At 48.5% G+C, this 20805-nt stretch overlaps 2 protein-coding genes across 5 annotated transcripts in view; one reads left to right on the top strand and one right to left on the bottom strand.

Annotated features, from left to right (window-relative positions):
• Positions 1-773: 773 nt before the first annotated feature.
• On the top strand, positions 774-19300 carry Znf839 (zinc finger protein 839). 4 transcript variants are annotated; one of them, XM_076849611.2, is made up of 9 exons: positions 1048-1087; positions 5797-5908; positions 6016-6900; positions 9699-9926; positions 12596-12688; positions 13424-13573; positions 15701-15841; positions 15988-16123; positions 17305-19300. In XM_076849611.2, exons 3-9 carry the CDS (start codon positions 6076-6078, stop codon positions 18195-18197), a joined length of 2466 nt encoding a protein of 821 aa, XP_076705726.2. In that variant the 5' UTR covers positions 1048-1087; positions 5797-5908; positions 6016-6075; the 3' UTR covers positions 18198-19300. The 4 variants fall into 4 exon arrangements, with proteins under 4 accessions (XP_076705723.2, XP_076705725.2, XP_076705724.2 ...); XM_076849608.2 differs by lacking the exon at positions 5797-5908 and having other exon boundaries at positions 774-1087; XM_076849610.2 differs by lacking the exons at positions 5797-5908; positions 9699-9926 and having other exon boundaries at positions 774-1087.
• The window catches only part of Cinp (cyclin dependent kinase 2 interacting protein), a 15326-nt gene continuing 13386 nt past the window's right edge, over positions 18866-20805 (bottom strand). Inside the window, exon 6 of the mRNA XM_076849614.2 lies at positions 18866-18971. Within this exon, the coding sequence (XP_076705729.1) occupies positions 18951-18971 (21 nt within the window). The 3' untranslated portion in view covers positions 18866-18950. The remainder of the gene's footprint in view (positions 18972-20805) is intronic.

Genomic DNA, 20805 nt, shown 5'->3' with positions numbered 1-20805 from the left:
CTGCCTGGTCTCCGTCTCTCCGTCCTCGCTTCCCTTCATTGACCTCCTTGGGGAGAGGAGCTGAGACACGCGTACACACCTGCAGCTACAAGACAGGGAGCCTTCCGAGTAAGAGAGTAGTCTGAGGAGGAGTGGAGATGGGTGGACAGGACTGAAACGGGAAGAGGTGGCTCCCTCATTCCCCACCGTGCACTGGGCCAGGGCCTGTATCGGCACCGAATGAGTAACATAGCATCCCTGTCCTCAAGACGTGCCCAGTCTGCGTGGGCACTAGGACCTTTGTAGATCAAGCTGGGAACAATTAGGGGGTTGAGGGGCACTCTTGTTAAGAATGCGAACACTAGGTTCCCTCTTGGAGTTATTAAATCAGGACATCTTGGGGTCTTCCTGGAAATCCACAGCTCCAGGCAGGACCCTCAGTGTAGGTTGACGTTACATTTGAAAGGTGACAGGCCAGGGGCTCTGGAGGACCTCGGCTTGGGAGACCCGGACAGCTCTTGGAGGAGGCGACGTCGTAGAGTTAAGAAAATAATCCAGGAGGCGGAGCGCTTGTCCAGCACGCGGGAGCCTGGGGTTCCAGCCCCAGCGCGGAAAAACAAACAAAATAGAACCCGAGCGCCTGCGCGGACCTCGGTGATGGGGCGTGGTAGAGGGGCGTGGCCATCCCGGCTCCGCCCCCAGCCCGGTCGCCTTCGGCGGTGTGTTGGCCTGCTGGGCACTCGTAGCCCGCCCCTTTCACAGGTGACGCACATTCGCGCCGCCGTCGCTCAGCTACAAGGGTTCGAGTCCCCGTTCGGCTGTCATGGCGGACGCGGAGCCGGGATGCTGGGGTGGCGGCGGGGATGGCGGCAGCGGCCGGGTTCCTCCGGGCCAGGGAGGCAACGCGGCGCGCGTGGCCCCACTGAACCCCGAGCAGCTGCGGCGGGTCCTGGAGCAGGTGACGAAGGCGCAGCCGCCCGCCGAGCCTCCACCGGCCTTCGTCCTGCAGGACGCGGCCCGGCGGCTGCGGGACGCGGCCCAGCAGGCCGCCCTGCAGCGGGCTCCGGGCGCCGAGCCCCCGCGCCCGCCGCGCCTCCTGCCACCCCAGGTGAGGCGCTGGGAGGGAGTGGGGGAAACCGAGGCCTCGGGAGCCGGCGCCTCGCGACGGGCAGGCTCGCCTTGGAGCGGCCGGGCCGGAGAGGCCGGCGTCGCCAGCCCCCGAACTTGCACCGCCTTGCGCTGGGCTCCTCCGCGCTGCCTGGCTCTTACCCGCCTCTGCCCACTCATTCAGCATCCATTGAGCGCTCACAGTGCACCAGGTGGGGCCCCTAGTGCAGGGGGTGCGGCACCGTGCAGAGCTAAGGCGGGCCTGGGCGTGAAAGGGGGGCTGCTTTCCAGTGGGTGGTCCTCGAGGCCTGACAATGGAGCTGAGACCTGAGTGGAGTAAAAGAGTGGAAAACAGAGCAAGTGCCAAGACCCAGACTTGGGACAAAAGGAAGCACAATGCAGTAGTTTGCTGTATGAGTTGGCACCTGAGTGGTGCCTGGGATTTGTAACCCCAGTGCCCAGCAGTGCCAGTACACGTGAAACACGTGAAAGCCCTCTATACCACAGGTCATCCTCTCCCAGAGAGTTCATTCCCTGGGTCACAGAGCTCTTGACTGCGGGGGGAGTTGGCTTTAGAAAGTGATCTCCCAAGCTGGGAGGGTTCAGGCAGTTCCTAAAGCTGGAGGTGTTGCATGTTGTGTGTAAAATCATATCCCCTTATCTTGAGAGTTGTACATGACAATACTTTCATCCCTAAATTGCCAAAGGAAGAGAGATGCTTCTAGTAAACAGGCTAGAGAATAGAGCCAACAGTCTTCGACTTTTTTTTTTTTTTTTCCCTGAGTGGTATGGGGCTGCATAGGCTTGTACCCAGTTATCAAGGCTGGAGAGTTATCTTGCTTTATTTAGTTTGGGAAGACAAGTATGTTGGCCCAACATTGCTGGAGGTGTGACCTTAGGTAAGGTAACAACCTCTTTGGACTTTTGATTTCCTCGTTGGCAGTAGGGATGGTTCACTGCATGAGCTTTTTGGCTGTACTCTTCTGAAGAACCAGTGCCTCCCCATGTACTGGGCACAGCAAATCTGTGTCAAAGACAGTATGGCACCATCCAGTACAGCCACCATCTAGTGATTCCTGCTGTTTACACACTCCCTACTCCCAGCCAGGCACTTTACTAAGCTGCTTAGTTGCCAGCAGCCATATAATAATGCTTTTTTAAAAAACAAGGTCTCGCTAAGTTGCTTAGGTATCATACTAAATTGCTGAGGCAGGCTTTGAACTTGCAGAACTTCTGCCCAGGCCGCTGGGAGCAATAATGCTTCTCTATCAGCCTTTTCCAGGTCAAGAACAAGCTCAGAGAGATTGGGTGACTTTGCCCAAGGTCCCATAGGTGCAGCTGCACTCCAGAGCCTGTGTCCTCACTACACACTACTTTTTGGATCTGATTTGGCGTGGCAACTTCAGAAAGAGTCCAATGATGTCACGTTTCATCAAGTGAAAATAAGCTTAGGAACCTAAAAGAATTGTATTCTAAGCCAGGAATGGTGGCGTACATTTAATCCCAGCCACTCAAGAGTTTGAGACAGGAAGATCTCAAGTTTGAGGGTAGCCTCAGCAGCTTAGTGAGATCCTATCTCAAAATATAAAAAGGGGTGGGGATGTAGTTCAGTGGCAATGCTGCATTCAATCCCCAGCATGGGGCTGAGTGGAGGGAGGTAATGAATAAAAAAGGATTATATTCTGTAGCTAATCTAATGGGAATGGTATAAATTCTACTTGCACTCACAAAATGTAACTTTATGGCCCATTGTGCTAATAATCTTTCAACCTCACTGTGCCATGGAGGCCACAAAGGCAAACCAGGTGTGTACCTTGCCTCTGAGGAGTTATGAACTAATAGAAGGTATGGACTAGATAACTTCTTTAAAAAAAATTGTAGTTGTATATGGACAGAAAGCATTTTATTTGTTTTACTTTTATGCAGTGGTAAGTTTCAAACCCAGTGCCTTCCACATGCTGTAGCTCTGCCACTGAGCCATAACCCTAGCCCCCAGGTAATTTCTAATCAAGGTCAAAAAGCTAGAGATCAACATAAAGAACTAAATGAATTTAAAAGAAAGGGAAATTAGATTTGGCTGAGGACATTCAACACTAAGGCCAAAGAAGTGGTATCTCACCTGGCAAAAACTCTTCTAGATACCCTTGAGAGCTCTCCTTGGCAAGTCTGTCACCTTTAGTCTGTTCTGCCTCTTATCTATTGTGCTATGGTGGCACTGTTTTCCTGTCTGCTTCACCTATCTACTCCCTGGGGAGCCTCGCCTGCATTCAGAATCAATGGAGATTTTCAAAGGGTAGGTGTAGTGCTCCATCCCAGCTCATCCAATCCAGAAGGTCTGCAGGGACTAGGGCAGGGCAGGGGAAAGCCTCCCATTAGCTCAGGTGTGAGACAGGCTTGGATACTGTTTATAAATAGCAATCAGAAATATTTAGTAAGTTTACATAATTTTTATTTTATTTTATTTTATTTATATGTGGTGCTGAGGATCAATCCCAGGGCCTTACACGTGCCAGGCAAGTGTTGTACCACTGAGCCACAACCCCAGCCCCAAGTTTACAGAATTAAATACAAATATAGCAAAATATCAAGTATAATACCTATGTGGTAAGTCAGTCTGGATAGCAGATAAATATATTATGGGACCAATTCTGCTGCTGGTCATTCTAGAATAGGTCTTGGTGTGTGTGTGTGTGTGTGTGTATAATATGGTGTATGTGTAATATACCAAGAGCTTAGAGAAAAATTCTAATAGTAAAAGGAAACGAATAATGGTTATTGAAGGATATACAAAGTAAACCTAGTTGTCAGTGAGTCACAGGTAGCCCAGGAATTGGGGACTCATGGGACACTGGCATCAGCTCTGTACACAAAAACCATAAACCAAAGTGTCAAATTGTCTCTGCTGTTTGCAATATAGAGATGAGAGATGGACCCCAGCTTGCTTTCAGTGAGGGTTTTTATTCTGCCCTGTGTGATGACATTTTTGACCCTTCACTGGCACAGGATTGAGTCCAAAAGAGGACCTGTTTGTGTCCCAGATCAGTGGTTCTCAACCGAAGTGTTTTGCCCCATAGGGAAGGGGCCTTCAGCAACATCTGGAGACATTTTTGAGGGTCACAACTTGGGGGTACTGCACTGGCTTCTAGAGGGTGATGGCAGGGATGGTGCTCAGCTTCCTACAGTACAGGCCAGCTCCACACAACAAAGAACTACCGGTCCGAAGTGTTACTCTGCCAAGGTTGAAATACTCTGCCTTGGACCTTTGCCTTTCTCCCTCTGAGAAAGTGCTCACTCTGCTCCGCGAGGGCATGAGCCTTGTCCTGCTCCCATCCTCTCCTCTTCTCTAACACCTATGACTATGTCTGGCACAGGGTTGGCACTCAGTAAATATTGTGGAATGTTGTTGAAGACAGCTCTTCCCTTAATAGTTGTTAGGTGTTTTGCTGTTATAGGCAGTGAGTACTACCTTGAACTTCTTAGAACATTCATCCTTGTGCCCATGTGAGTGGTTTTTTTTTTTTTTAATTGAATCTAAAAAAAAAAAATGGAATTGCTGGATCAAAAAGCACAGGCATTTAAAATTTTGTTGGATATTATATTTTAATTTGTTGAAGGTATGAAGTCCCTCTCTTAGAAGTGTGCCCTTGGAGAAATACACATGTATGCACATACTATGAAATCTTAGAACAGACCATAAGAACAGAGGGAGAGAACCTGTTCATTAACAGGAGACTAGTGTACTCAGTGCAGAGAAAATGAGCACCTAGAGCTTCACAGGTCAATGTGGATGCATTTCTCACAGCAAAATAGGGAGTGAAAATGCCCATCAAGGTACAGATTATTTCATTTATATAAAGTCCAAAAACATTTCAAAACTGAACCATATTTTTGGAGATAGTCATATGCAGTATAAATTTTAAAAATACACAAGAATGAACAGGGCATTTGGGATATGGTAAAGAAAGGGGCATGTAGGTTGGAAGGATTTGGGAGGGCTTTATGAACTGCTTGTGTTACCTTTACAGGTGGGTTGTAGGACCCTGTTGGTTACTTTGTTCTTTATGGCTTTTTTGGTTTCAGAATTTCATTCATTTGGGGGACGGGGGTGGTGGTGGAAAATGAGCTCACTGGCACTGGGCTGGGGATGTGTTTAGGTGGTCCAGCTTGCCAGAGGCTCAGCTTGCCAGAGGCTCAGCTTGCCAGAGGTCCTGGATTCTATCCCCAGCACTGTAACAAATGAGCTCACATTGCATGGAGTCCAGTTTAGAGCACAGTACTAAGTAATCCAAGTAAAACCACGTGGATAAAACTAAAGCAAGGAATTATTTCTTAATGAGTCATGAAATAATTTAGTAGATTATGACTAATATATATATATGTCATTAAAAAAAAATATATATATATATATTTAAATGATGTGGATTGCCAGTGGTAGTGGTGCATGCCTGTAATCCAAGCAAATAGGGAGACACAGGAGGATCTCAAATTCAAGGCTAACCTCATCAACCTAGCGAGGCCCTAAGTAACTTAGACCCTGTCTCAAAATAAAAAGATTTTTAAAAAGGGCTGGGATATTCTGCCCAGAGTAAAGTGCCCCTGGATTAAATCCCCAGTACCAAAAAAAAAAAAAGTGGACTACATAGCACATGAGAGGGCATTTATGTAGGGTGGTGAGTGTTGCATGAACTGTTAATTCATTTGTGTCCACAGCGTTTCAGCAGATGTACTTGGTTGTGGTGTAACATGTATCCCTGTGCTCTGTGGTCAGAGAGGTTTGGAAAACTGCTATAAACACTACAGACATAGGACATAGCCTTTATATGTAAGTTCAAACTTAGAGTTTCAACGGTGGATTTGTGATGATTACAGAAATATCAATGAGCATAATGCTGTCTTTCTCTTTCCTGGTTTCCTCTTTCTATATTTAAGCAACTAGAAACCATATGTGTCAAGGTGACACCTGGAGACGTGAAAGATCAGGAAAGGCCGATGCCACCACTGGCCACCATCCAGGCCCAAACAGCAAGACAGAGCCAGCCTCCGGGGAGGAGCTCCAGCCTGGTGGGGCTGCGCGTGGCCAGCCCTCAGCTGCTCAGGGGGCAGCCCCCGGGGAGGACCGGGCCACAGCTGTGCTTCCTCAGAAGCTCACCTCGGCCTCCTGTTCCTCGGGTGTTTGTACAGAGGCCCCTGCCCGCCCTCCAGCCAGTCCCTCCAAAGAGAGTCAAGGCCTCCCAGGCTCCAGGTGGCCAGGGCGACCGGTTGACTGCTCTGGCAGCCTCTCACCTGCCCACAAGAGCGTCCATTTCTTCCAGTTCACATTTACTCATTTCCAGCTTGCACACGAAACGTGCCAAGAAGCTAAAAAAATCTTTCAAGGTGCAAACTCGTTCTGGACGGATATCTCGACCTCCTAAGTACAAAGCTAGAGACTATAAATTCATCAAAACAGAGGACTTGGCTGAAGGGCACCCTTCGGATTCCGACGACTACTCAGAACTGAGCACGGAGGAAGAGGAAGGCCAGAGGGAGAAGCAGGCTCTCTTTGACTTAGAGAGCTGTGCCCTGAGGCCCAAGACCTTTCGTTGTCAGACTTGTGGCAAGTCATATATAGGAAAGGGGGGACTGGCCCGGCATTTTAAACTTAACCCAGGCCACGGCCAGGTGGATCCTGAGATGCCGCTGCCTGAGAAGGCCACTGGAAGCCTCTCCCTGGGATGCACGGAAGCAGGGACTGGAGGCCTGACCTCTTCAGAGCGGTGTGCACCAGCTGCTGCACGTGAGGAAGGGGCAGAGTCAGAACAGGGTGGCCAGCAGGTAACGATGTTTGGTGACAGTGTTCTTATCCCTGTCCCTTCCTGCCCACCATCCTTAAATTAACCCTCACCTTGTGTGATGGGAGTTCGAGACCCAAGTTGTCATAGTGAGGGTCTGCTTTGCTGTCAAGCTGGCGAGTGCTCCCCACCCAGCAACCTCATTTGGTGGGCACATTCAGTGGAACCCAGCCGCCAGGTTTTTGTTTTGTTTTGTTTTGCTTTTTCTGTAGTACTAGGGATTGCACCCAGGGGACTTTACCACTGAGCCACATCCCCGGCCCTATTTTATATTTTATTTAGAGAAAGGGTCTTGCTGAGTGCTTAACGCCTCCCTGTTGCTAAGGCTGGCTTTGAGTTTGCTATCCTTCTGCCTGAGCCTCCTGTGAGCTGCTGGGATTACAGGCATGCACCACTGCCCAGCCCTAAAATATTTTGTGACAGGGATTTTGGGAAGTTGTCCAGGCTGGTTTGGAGCTTGGGATCCTCCTGCCTGGGCCTCCTGAGTGGCTGGGAACACAGGGGTGTGCCACTGCACCCCACCCTGTTAGTGGCTGCTGCAGCGCAATCCTAACATTTTTTCATGAAGTTCCATTTGTTTGTTTTTTCCTCTTCTTGCTTCTGCCTTTAGTGTCATATTCCAGAAATAACAGCCAGACCCAATGTCATAAAGTCTCTGCTCTAGGTTTTCCTCTGAGAAGCTCATGGTTTTGAGGTCTTTCATTGAGGCTTTTGGTGCATTTTGAGTTAGCTTTTGATAGTGTTAAGTAGGGTGCAGCTTCATTCTTTTGCTCTGGGTGTTCAGGTTTCCCAGCTTCCCTTGAAACAGGCTTGATACTCTTTTGTTTGTTTATTTTTATGTGGTGCTGAGGATTGAACCCAGGGTCTCACGCGTGCGAGGCGAGCGCTCTACCACTGAGCCACAATCCCAGCCCAGGCTTGATACTCTTGTCAGAAATTATTTGACGAGGCTGGGGCTGTGGCTCAGTGGTAGAGCACTTGCCTAGCACGTGTGAGGCACTGTGTTCAAACTTCAGCACCACACAAAAATAAATAAGTAAAATAGAGGTATTATGTCCATCTATAATTTATATATATAATTATTTGACTGTCAGGTGCAGTGGCACATGCCTGTAAGCCCAGAGTCTCTGGAGACTAAAGCAAGAGGGTTATAAGTTCAAGGCCAGCCTGGGCAACTTAGGCCCTGTCCCCTTCCTTCCTAAAGGTCACATGGTACTTAAAGCCACAGGTAAACCTGGCATTCCTCCTAAAACTTCCATTGCAATGAAGATTTGAAAGGGAAGCTCTTTGAGAGTTAAGGGCAGCCAGGTGCAGTGGCCAGTGCTGTATTCTGGCTACTTAGAAGGCTGCAGCAGGAGGATGGTTTGAGCCCAGGAGTTCAAGTCCAGCCTGGCAACCTAGTGAGACTGTCTCAAAAAGAAAGAAAGGGAGGGAGGGAGGGAGGGAGGGAGGGAGGAAGGAAGGAAGGACGGAAGGACGGAAGGAAGGAAGGAAGAACTAAGGGGGTGCTAGGAGGAGCTCAATGGTAGAGCGCTTGCCTAGCACGTGTCAGGCACTGGGGTCGATCCTCAACAGTGTACAAAAACAAACAAAGGTTCATCGACAACTAAAAAAAATGGTTTGAAAAGAAAGAACTAAGTGGACACAATACTGTGTGCTCACTGCATGTCAAGCACTTCTTGCCTGTTGGCCCTACAGCTGTTGGTAGGTGTGTTGTGGCTCCCATCTTCATTTTCAGAGGCAGGAATTGGCAACGAGGAAGTCACTGGACAGCGTCAGATCCAGGATTCTCTCCCAAAAGCCCTGTCAACCCATGGAAACAGAACGTAGATTAGCGGCTGTGGGCTCTGGGGACAGGTGGGGTCAAGGCAGGAGTTCTTTCTAAGGTGAGGAAGTAAACTAAAATTGGTGAGGAGGGTCACTTATCTTGCAATATATGTAACCCACTGAATTTTATGCTTTCAGAGGATGGATTTCATGGTATTTGAAATATACACTATAAAAAAATGTAAAGCAATGCTTAAGGAACAAAACTCAGGCTGATTTTTTTTCTTTGATGCTGGGACTTGAACCCAGGGCTTTGAGCCTGAGGAGAGAGGCTGTACCACTGGGCACTCAGCCCCAGCTTCATTTTCAAGGTGACATCCCATCAGAGAAGTTTCTTACTTCATCCTAGGGTGTGGTGTGTCAGTCCAGACTAACTGGCTGGCTGATGATCATCTGGTATCCGAAAGGAAAGTTTAAAATGCACTGATTACGGTTCAAGAGTTTAGATTAAAGAGGAAATAACTGGGCTAGAGGAGCTCAGTGGTTTAGTACTTGCCTAGCAAGCTCCTGGGTTCAATCTCTAGCACTGCCAGAAAAAGACAAAGAATTCAACAAGTTCCTTTTTTTTGGTGGTGGGGGGGAGCGGGTTACTAGGGATTGAACCCAAGGGCATTCTACCACAGAGCTGTATCTTTATCCTTTTTAAATTTTGTTCTATTTAGTAATAGAACCAGGGGAGCTTAACTGCTGAGCCACATCCTCAGCTCTTATTACTTTTATTTTGAGACAGGGTCCTGCTAAGTTGCTTAGGGCCTCACTAAGTTGCTGAGGCTGGCTTTGAACTTGTGATCCTCCTACCTCAGCCTCCTGGGATTACAGGCGTGTGTCACTCAACCTGGCAAGGTTCTTGCTTTTGATTTTTTTTTTTTTTTTTTTTTTTGCTTGAAGGCTTTCATGGTGATATATAGAAAGCATGCCTGTTTTATTTTTGGGGGTGTGTGTGACATTATCCAGGATGGGCAGTCTGTAGAAGAGGCATTGGTACCTGAGCCAGAAAATGGAAGTCATTCAGCTCTTTTGGGATCAGAGAGTCACCTCGGACCTAGAAGAAGTGGAGACTCGCAGACCCTGGCAGAGTCTAGTGCAGCTGTCCATCAGAGGATCCGAGCATCCCAGCCCCACGAAGGCCTTGCTGGGACCATGAGGCGGAATGCCTCAGGGAGCAGAGCCCTGCTGGAGGAGGTAGACACTTTTACATCCTGTTCTGGACACTGTTTCTTTGTCGTGGTAGTGGGAAGTCACTGTTAGGTTTCTGAATTTAAAAGTAAAACACCATGACCAAGTCAGCAGTTCACCTGCAATGATACAGGATGAAGTATATAATCAGTTCAATGTGGGGTTATCTGAAATAACGCAGATGCTTACCTGTTTAAAAGACCATAGGAGGGCTGGGGTCACAGCTCAGCGGTAGAGCATTTGCCTTGCATGTGAGGCACTGGGTTCGATCCTCAGCACACATAAAAACAAATAAATAAAATAAAGGCATTGTGTCTGCCTACAACTAAAATAAATAAATAAATAAATAGATAAATAAAATGACCATAGGACTTCCCATGTAGTTCCAAGAGCTGCTTGCATTTGTAAGTTTGGAATATTTATAACCTGTATTTACTTGGAAGAAGTTTGGAAGACAACAGAAATGAGTTCCTCTTTTTCTGTAAAAAAGTTTAAATTATGCAAAGAATGTTTCAGGTTTAGGACCCTGTTGTCTCCATTCCAGTTCCATAAAAATAGTAGATTTATTGAATTTAACTGGCTTGGCTTAGAAAAGTAAAACGCTGAATTCATCCACATTCTCTTGATTATAATCAGGTGAAAGTTGTTTTTTTGTGTGTGGCGGGGAGGGGGGGCAGCTATCCTGGGAATTGCATGCTAGGCAAGAACTCTACCACTGAGCTGTATCACCAGCCCTTTCCAGGAGAATATCTTAAAAAGAAGTAGAAAATATAGCAAGACAACATGAGACAAGTCAGCAAGATGACTGGCCCCAGATAGTCTAAAGAGGCCCAGGGCCTCCAAACTCCAGATCCATGGGTAGAAGTGGTTTTCCAAGAGGAAGTGAGTTTCCTAAAGTTTCTTTTTTTTTTTTTAAAGAAACTTGGAGCTGACCCTTTAGGTTGGGGGATCAGGTGCCAGTCAGCTGCAAGTTTTTTTTTTTTTTTTTTTTTTTAGAGAGAGAGAGAGAATTTCAATATTTATTTTTCAGTTTTCGGCAGACACAACATCTTTGTTTGTATGTGGTGCTGAGGATTGAACCTGGGCCACACGCATGCCAGGCAAACGCGCTACGGCTTGAGCCACATCCCCAGCCCCTGAAGTTTCTTAAGGCACAATGCAATATTGCCCATTCTAGCAGCTAATTTAAACCTTGGGGGATTAGCTTTCTTTGCATTTGGGTTTGTGTTATGAGAGTGTTGGATGATTAATTTTTGGAAGTATGGGTTAGGTAGGTGGCCTTCATCTAGAATCCTGCATTGACCCTGAAAAGAACTACCACTTACTGAGCACTTCCTGCAAGGTAACTAGCCTGCCACTCCCTGGCACCCCCTTGCTGGCCTGGACAAACCTCCTTTCATTTATTCTTTATGATCATTGCCTTGTCTCTATAGTGGAGGAACCCAAAACCCAGCCAGCCAAATGACCTGCACAGGGTCACTGCAGGCAAGAGATGGGTTCAGAATATACAAAACTCCATGTGTCACACAGAGAAGTGGAGGACTGCTTTGAATGGGACCATTCTCCATTCTTTTAGATGAGAACTTTCACAGAAGTTGACGTTATATGTTTCTTGGGTTTTTGTTGAGTATTAGGCCCAGTTCTGGGTAAGGAGGGGACAATGTATACAAGATAGACACAGCCTCTGCTCGGGGGAAAATGGGGCAGTCAAACCTGCCAATCAGTGGACAAAACCACCATGGACCTGGGCATTGAATATAATTTGAGATGCCCTGTCCTCCCTGAACTCCCTGGTCTTCCTGTCTCCCAGAGTTCCTCTGCTTTTCCTCACTTCATTGCTACCCTGCTTGAGCTCCCTTATCTGCCTGGTTTCTCCAACCTTCTTCCCTCTGCAGACTCTCTGTTACTTCCTGTTCAGACTGCTCTCTAGAGCCTTGGCTCTCATATTTGAAATCTTTGCGCCTGGAGTCCCATGAACCCCTCGGTGCTCCGCTGAGGGGGGCCTGCACACTGGCTTCCTGCCTACCCTTGGTGGAGAGCCACTTTGCCTAGTACTCAGTCAGGCTGGGAACCCCAGGCTTTCTTGTCTCTTTCCCCTTCACTCACCCTTCCCATGTCCAGTGACCCTGAGTCTGGCGGACTGTGCCTTCCCTGTCCCTCCTGCCCACACCCTTGTTGTCAACTGGGTCCTCACCCGCCTCCCACTCTGTTCCCTGCACTGCCACTTAGGGACCTGATTGAAACCTTCCTCCACACTCTGCCTTTGGAAGGAAATGCAAACCTCCCAGCCTGGCTGGCCTGCCTGTCAGTCCCAGGTGCTGCCTACGGATATCCCTCTGTCCTTTCACTCCATGCAGCACTAACCTCTTTAGCTTCCTGACTTTGCATTTCTGTGAGCTTCCTCCACAGTAGCAGGAAGCTCACACATTTCCCCAGAGCCATGTCCTTACTCCTTGGCCTTGTCTCAGAACCCAGTGCTTGTCATGTGGAACTTTGAAACCAGAATTGACCACAGCACTTTGTTAATGGGCAAACAAGTGAGATGCTTAATGAAGTGGAATGTAGCTTAGAGTTGCCGGGTTTGGGGAGAACTTTCTCCTGTTACGATGCACCAGCTTGCTGACTGTTGGGAAATTCTTATGGGTTTAGAGGTGGCAAATGCTTTCTTTTGGCAGTGTCTGCAGCATTGTGACCAGAAGGATCTGGTGGAGTTGGCGCTGCCTCAGCTGGCTCAGGTTGTGACCGTGTATGAATTCCTTCTGATGAAGGTGAGTCTTGGTGGAGCCTCGAACCACGGAGGGGATGCTCTGAAGTCATGCAGGAGGACATCCTTGCTGTGTATTTGGGGAAGACCTAGGCCATGTGGAATCCTTCCCTTCTCCAGGACAGGGCTGAAGTGAGCACCAGTGCCTGGTGCAGGACCAGTGTCTGTCTGGTGGGGAATCTTAGGCATGCCGCTTGTCACTCTCTTGATTGTTTAACTTTGTGTGGGAGAGTGACAGTGGGAGCAGCAACTGTGGCTAGGTCTCCATCCTACCTGGCTGGCTTCCTACATGGGGCTCTGCTCTCTCTGTACCACCTCTGAAGACGCAGCCCTGCAGACGCAGCCCTGCCTGCGCCCCATGCTTCCCACGGAGGCTGCTGTGATCCCCGGAGCTGCACATGCTCGCAGGGGCTGGCGGCCAGCCTGTCCCCAGGCCTTCCTGCCTTCCTTCTGCTCCCTCACCTCCCCACCCTCAGGGCTCTGCGGCCATCATGCCAAGTGGTGTGTGTTTTCTGGTCAGCTCCTCCCAGGCCCATCCTGGCCTCCCCAGGCTGGGCACAGTGCCAACACAGAGCAGGCACCCCCTGAGGGGAGAAGGAGGCGCCGCCATCAGCCATTTCCAGGGCTGAGGAACCCGTGTCCTTCTCTCTTTAGGTTTTTTTTTTTTTTTTTCCCTTTTGTGTTTTCTACACCATTGCCTCAGGTTTAAACTCTTTTTGTCATCTTTATCTTCACGAAGGTTGAGAAAGGTCATCTGGCAAAGCCTTTTTTCCCAGCCGTGTATAAGGAATTTGAAGAGTTGCATAACATGGTTAAGAAACTGTGTCAAGATTACCTCAGTGGTTCTGGTCCATGCTCTCAGGAGCCCCTGGAAATAAACAATGATAAGGTAACAGCCGCACACAGCAGAGTTTTGCTCTCAGGGTTTCTAAGAAGGATGACTGTGAACAAAGAGGTTTTCAGCCATGACATCATAGTCAGCCAAGTGGATTGTTTGTTTCCTTCATGTAAAGGCACTAAATATTGTTGCAGAAAACTCAAAAATGCAGATGAGCCAAAAGAAAACTGCACCCTTCGCCTTCTGCCCCCTGCTGTTGGGCCGCACCTCTAGGCCTGGTGCTCTGCTCCTCATGAGCCTTCACGTGGGCCCATAGGGCCAACAGTTTGCCGTGCCAGGTTGTTTGGATGCGGTTCTCATTTCAGTGTCATTGTCATCATCACAGTGCCTTTAGCTAGATTGGGCTCTTTACCTGGAAAAGTCTTGAGCTGACATTGTTTTGGATGAAACCTGTGCTGGGCACAAGCCTGCACCCATGGTCCCGTCACCCAGGGGCTTTTCTCAGGGACTGGACTGGGGTCTGGCCCCACTGTCTGTGAGGCAGCACCTCACTGACCTGGCAGAGCCCCTCCCCTCTGGTCTCTGCTCCTGGGTGGGAGAGGATGCTGACTCAAATGGCCCTCGCTGGTTCTCACAGTGTGGCCCTGGTTTGAAATAGTCCTCCTTGAAACCATCTGCTGCACGTGTGGCACGGGAGCGTATTTAGGGGGTTGCGTTGCCTTAACTCCCCTTCCCTCTGCTGCTCGTTTTTGCTGAGAAGGACAAGGTTCCACGGCATAGGGACTCTCTTGTGGCACGCAGTCTTGGTCTGTTTTCCCCCTTGGTCCATTCTTGATAGTTATCATCTGTTCCTGGTTTTGGTGTTTTATTGGTTGTCATTGTTAGTTTTACACAAATTCATCATTTACCATATTCCTCAATGAGCCTTTATACTTTATTTTATTTTTTGAAATTACTATTATAAAAATATAATGGATTCCTGGTAAGCCTCCTGTAGCTTCCCCAGTTCAGAGTAGTCACCTATGTGTTTGTTTTGTTTTTGCTTTTTTTTTTTTTTGATACTGAGGATTGAACTCAGGGGCACTCTACCACTAAGCCACATCCCAGCCCTATTTTGTATTTTATTTAGAGACTTAGAGATGGGTCTCACTGAGTTGCTTAGCGCCTCACTTTTGCTGAGGTTGGGCTTTGAACCCGCGATCTTCCTGTTTATTTTTTTAGTTGTAGATGGACACAATATCTCTATTTTTATGTGATGCTGGGGATCGATCCCAGGGCCTCAGAGGCACAAAGCAAGCGCTCTACCACTGAGCTACAACCCTAGCCCATGAGCTGCTGCTTTTTAAACTGTTAAGTTAAACAAGTGTGGATATCCTGTTGTGCAGCAGAGCTGGATGTGTACAAAATTCTGTGCATGCCCACCAGAATCCTCTCTTGTAGTAGTTCAGACTGTGCCACAGCCTCTTTGGAGCAACAACATCTCTGTTTATAAAGGGACACTCACCAGCCTGGTCAGCACCAAGCACATCTGGCCCTGTTTTCTGGTTGGCCTTGGGGTACCCTTCCCTCTGCCTGCCGCAGTCTGATGCCCATGGCGTTCTCCTTACAAGGCCCAGATAGGCGACTGTGGCTGTGTCTTTACACCTCACATCTGATGCTTTGCATGTGGAATCAGATCCATTCTTTACAAAACCCTAACAGTCAACTGACCTCAGGGAGGCCACTGAGGATCAGGGAGCTAGTGGCTCCCTAAGGTCACCCAGCTGGGAGCAGAAACTGCACTCTAGCATGGCTCTCTCAGGCCGGCACCATGCCCTCTTCACCACCTGGGAGGGAGATATGGATGTGAACTGGCAGGGTTGTTTTCTGCAGAGACAAAGGAGGGATAATGTACAAGAAAGATACCAAGGTACAAGCTAGCACAGTGTGTATTAGCCTTAAAAAGTGTGGTTTATAGTTTTAAAAGTGCCATTTATTCTGTCTTTGGCACTGAGCTAACCCAGAACTGCTATTCTGGGTAATGATCCATTTCCTCAGGAGCTTTTCCCTCTGACTTTTATGTTTGTGCAGAGGCACCGCAGCCTGAAAGCCCGTCACTCAACTCATGGGTCCGCATGCCTCTGCAGACCTGCATCTGTACTGAGAGAAGCTTAATTCTACTGGCCCTTTCCTCTTCAGGTTGCTGAGTCACTAGGAATCACGGAGGGATTCCTGAGGAAGAAAGAAACACACTCAGGCTGCAATCCCCCCAAGCGCCCTAGCCAAGAGATGGAAGGGGAGAAGCTAGAGGCAGCCAGCCGCCAGCAGAGGGAAAATGAGGTGGGCTGCTCGTCGGCAGGCACAACCTTGAACGTATGCCAAACTCTGAGTTGGTGGTCATGGGTCCCCAGCACTCGTCTCTAGGAGGGAGAGATGCAGCTCCACCTGTGGCTTCTGGGCTCAGCCAGGGGGTCTTCTCTTCACAGGCCGCAGAAGAGGAGGTAGCCATGGTGAAAAGGCCCCGAAGAGACGCTCTGTGCACAGATGCCCCCAAGTCTTCTGCTGCCCACAGTGGAGGCCAGGAGAAGACCGGGCCTTCCAATGCCCCAGCTGCCAGTGAGGGTAAAGCATGTTTAGTGGGTTTGAAGGGTGCCGTGCTCAGATGCCCTGCTGGTATGACAGATGTGCCCAGGCTGGCACTTTTCAGGGTTGGGTGCCCCTGTGGCTGAGTTTAAGAGAACCCTCTGGTCTCAGGTTTATCCCAACCTCCCAATGTTCTGGCATTCTATGTCCATGACCCATGAGCCTTGAGCTCTTTCAGGTTTCCTAGATCCCCTTATTAAAAGTAAGAGTCATTTGGTGGTGGTGAGCAGGTTGCACCATGGTGGTCCTGAGGGGTTGGGCGGAGATTTGAAAAAAAAGACATAGTCTGGCTTTTATTCTAGCTGCCTGACCCTGCAACAGATATTCTGTATGCTCTGTGACAGTGACTTTATGCTTCTGTGCAGTTGTATCAGGGCCATGGGATTCCTTGCCTGCTCCTAAGTTCTCAATTAGAAGAGACAATTCCACCCCAGGACTCATTATATAACACTGCCACAGGGGAATGCAGAGTGGTTCAGAGTGGGGATGAAAGCTCTTTGGTATCAGTCTGGAACACAGCTCTTTTGCCTAGCTGGTCTGGTCTGTTTCCTCTCTGGCTTCAGCCAGACTTGGAGACGGAGTGATCAATGCTACAGTTCACTTCAATTTAACTGACAGTTCTTAAGTGTCTCTGTGTGCCTTGTGTTGTCCTTGTCCTGGTGCCCAGGTCCAGGGCTGGGTCAGAGGGTTTCCTCACCTCAGGGCACTGCCCTCCAGAACAGTGGCTCGTAATTGGATGTGCATCTGAATCACCTGAGGAGATCATTCTGAAAAACAGGGGCTGGGGAATACAGGTCTGTGAGTGGGGTTGGGATTGGTATATTTTGAAATATTTTGAATATTTTCAAAAGCCTCTCAGATGATTCTTGGGCTTATCTCTGGTGAAGAACCACTGGTCTTTCATTTCAGTGTCAGAATAAAATGACTGAATGGCTTTTGGAACATGTTTCTATGACAAAATCTGCCTCTGCCAATAGTTACTAGGGACTAAAAGAAAAAGGATTTGCTGCCTGTGTCTGAGCAGCTGGGAGAGTTGTTTTTTTTTTGTGTGTGTGTGTGTGTGTTTCTTTGCAAGAAACTTAATTTGGACCAGCTCGTTCTGGACGGTGTGGTGAATAGGCCAAGATCTAGGAGCTCACCTGTTTTTTCAAACCATTTAGGTTTTGCCTCTCCAGCAAGTGGGAGCGCCCCTCCCTATTCTGAAGAAAGCCATGGGATAGCACTTTCTAATAGTGGCAGAAGCAAATTACATGTGGGCCAGCAGCTTAAAGCTTTTGATGACTTCAGAGCCAGGAGAAGGTCTGTGGGCTCCGCTCCCCTGTGCGGGGCCACCAGTCGGCCAGCTCTTCATGCTCAGTTAAGAGAGCCTGGGGGCCTGCCTCTGGCCCAGGTGGCAGCATTTCCTGAAGATAATGATCCGGAACACTCTGCAGACTCCAACACCGGGGACAGCCAGAGGAGCCCAGGTGTCTGTGGTGTCCTGTCCTCAGGTAGAAGAGGGGAGTGTCTGCTGCCTGGCAGATCTGGAAGTGCAGAGGTAGGGAACCGTGGTGAGATGTATGGCTTCCACCTGAACTGCCAGCAGGTCGGCCCCAGGCACTCTGTGGCACCTTCACTGAAGATTTTGCCCATAGATGCTATGCCAGTAGACTGTGCCTCCAGAACGGTGTCAGAGCCAGGGCCTCAGCCTGGCCCAGACGGATCACTGCCAACTAAAGGGGGTCTTGGAAGCCAAGCTGGGGACTTGAACTGGTTCCCCTGTGGGACACAGGTGCACATTGACCAGAGAGAACTGGAAAGTGTGGTGGCTGTAGGGGAAGCCTTAGCATTTGAAATTCCCAATGGGTGTCAGATGTTGTCTCAGGAACAGATTTTTATTCAGACTTCTGATGGGCTTATCTTGCCCCATCCAGGCACCATAGTGTCTCAGGGGGAGGACATTGTCATAGTGACTGATGCCAAGGGGCCTGCCCTACAGACTGGTCCACCAGAAGAGGGTCCTCCAGAGACTGTGGAGACATTCCTCACTGTAGAGACAGAGCCCTCCCAGTGACAAGGAGTCCAAAGCTTGATCCTGGATTTGTATGCATTTTATCCAGAGAAGGTCTATTCCAGGCAGTGTATATTTTTCTAATGTGAACACTGATACAAATGAACCTTTTATTTATAAAGAATGATGTATGTCTACCCTACTGTTTTTCTGCAGAGCTCCTCATAGTAGAGGCAGATACACTGCCTGATAACAAATCCCTCCTATGTATCTCTTAGGAGCTTTTGGTGGCTGTCATAAAATGGCTCCAATATTACTTGATTTTCAGCCCAGCTTTCCATTTCCACAAAGTGATGTCCCCTTCTCTGTTCATGCCATACCACTTTTTCATCAGACTTGGTCTTAATACTAGAAGCTCCTTCTGTTAGAAAAATGAAAAAGCTATGCACTCTGGGAAGCATGCTGTTGAGAAGTGGAATAGTCATGTCCACCCACATTGTTTGGAGGGGAAGTAAGGTACAAATAACTGATAGGACAGCTCACTGCAGTCCATGGCAGCTGGGTCTCAGGTGGAAGCTCAGTTCCACTTGGAAAGTCACTTCTTGGGGTCTTTTCTTTGGGATTTTTACCCTGGCTTTATTATAGGGTATGAAGGGAAGGTGATTTTCCCCACTAGATGAGAGCACTCAAAGGGAGCAGCTGGTGCACTGTCAGGAGAACCCCAAGCAGAGAAGGCCATGCTCAAGGACAGATCTGGGCTCTTGGGCTGCAGACCTTCCAGTGCCTGGGAGATACTTCCTCTTCTTTCACTTGACTTCAGAGCAGGGTTCCAGGGTTCTGTAGGAACAGGTGGGCAGGTTTCCTAGTAGGATAGGAGTGCCCAGCAGCTGAGCAAGACACTGTAGCCTAGGAGAGCCTGGCAGCAGGGTACTTCTAGCCAGGACTCTAGTCCAGAGTCCCATGACACCACCATGAGTTCCTCTAGGGATCCTGGAGTTGTGGATAGACTCCTCCCTGAGGATGGTTCCTAACCCCTACTGAGCAACTGGCACAAGAAGCCAGATGGAATGGGACCTGTTCTAGGAAGGGCCCTGTTCAATCTGCATTTATTGTCTATTTAAAGGACATTATTGAATATTCCAATACATCTTAATTTCACCATCAAATATGAGCTACTTTATTAATGATGGTAAATTAACTGATGTAATAAAAAATTCACTGTACAGATCTGAAAACAGGAGACTCTGACAGCAGTGTACCCATCATCAGGTGTGGACTCTTTTGAGTGCCACTGTGTGTCAGACACGGGACTGACAGCAGTGAGCGTACTCCGGAGCCCCATCTTCTCTACAGGCCAGCCATGTCTGCAGCTTCCCAACAGAGATGGGTCTATGGCACAGTGTCTACATCACAACACTCTGACATACAAAATGAACAAATGGGAATTAATTTTTCTAATAAAGCACTTTGTTTTGTATGCACAGTACTTATAATTTGAAATACTTAGATAAGAAGCAGAAGCAAAACTGGGTGCTGTTGCACATGCCTATAATCCCAGCTACTTGGTGGCCAGGGTTGGAGAATCACAAGTTCAGAGTCAGCCTAGGCAACTTAATGAGACCCTGTCTCAACATAAAATAAAAAAGTGCTGCGGTGTAGCTCAGTGAGAGCACCCTGGGTTCAATTCCCTGTGCCACAAAAACAAAACAGGTAAGTAGAAATAGGAGTGAAGAGGCACAGCACCTGGGGACAAGGGCCACTTGAGTGACTAGCTTGTGTGGGGTTTCCATGAGGACATGTGCTTTGAGCATTCATCTCTGTGCCTGGCACCTAGTCTGCTCACTGGTTGTTAATTATCACTAAATCTGATAAAGGAAAGCTCCCTCTCCTATTTCCCTGGAGGCACCACAGTCACTGCAGCATGCTCTGCTCTGCACCAAAGGCGTCTTGCACTGGGGCCTTGGCTCCTCCCAGACAGGTACAGGGTGGGAGAGCTGAGCCAGCAGGAGTGCAAGGGATGGAGAGCAATCTTTAATGCCACCGTAGGCACACTGTATTTTATTTTACTTTTTTAAAAAATATTTTTTGGTCTTTTTTTTTTTTTTAGGCGGACACAATATCTTTATTTTTATGTGGTGCTGAGAATCGAACCCAGTGCCTTACGCATGCTAGGCGAGTGCGTTGCCACTCGAGCCACAACCCCAGTCCCTATTTTACTCTTTGATACTGGGGATTGAAGCCAGTTGTTTTACCACTGAGCTATATCCTCAGTCCTTTTTACTTTTTGAGACACAGTCTCCCTAAGTTGCTGAGGATGGTCTTGAACTTGCAATCTTCCTGCCTCAGCCTCCTGAGCCGCTGGGATTACAGGTGTGTGCCACCACGCCTGGCCTGGTTTTAATTTTAACAAAAGTGTACATGCAAGTTCCCTAAGGCCTATTTTAAAACAGAGAGCTCTCTCATGGCTTCCTCATCTTGAAGTAACCACTTTCAAGTCTCTGGGTTGCTTCCTTTGGCATTTCTGTCTGTGCCACTGGATAATAAATGTACACTGGTGCTCTTGACTTTTCAGTTTTCAGCATTATTTGCAGGTGTATGGAAAACAAACACGTCCCGCTACCCCACTGCTGTCCAGGGCATTTCCCTTCCTCCCACTCATCCATCAGCTGGC

This window comes from Callospermophilus lateralis, chromosome 3 (assembly GCF_048772815.1).
Source record: "Callospermophilus lateralis isolate mCalLat2 chromosome 3, mCalLat2.hap1, whole genome shotgun sequence".
NCBI lineage: Eukaryota > Metazoa > Chordata > Mammalia > Rodentia > Sciuridae > Callospermophilus > Callospermophilus lateralis.
This window is presented reverse-complemented; position numbering and strand designations above follow the sequence as displayed.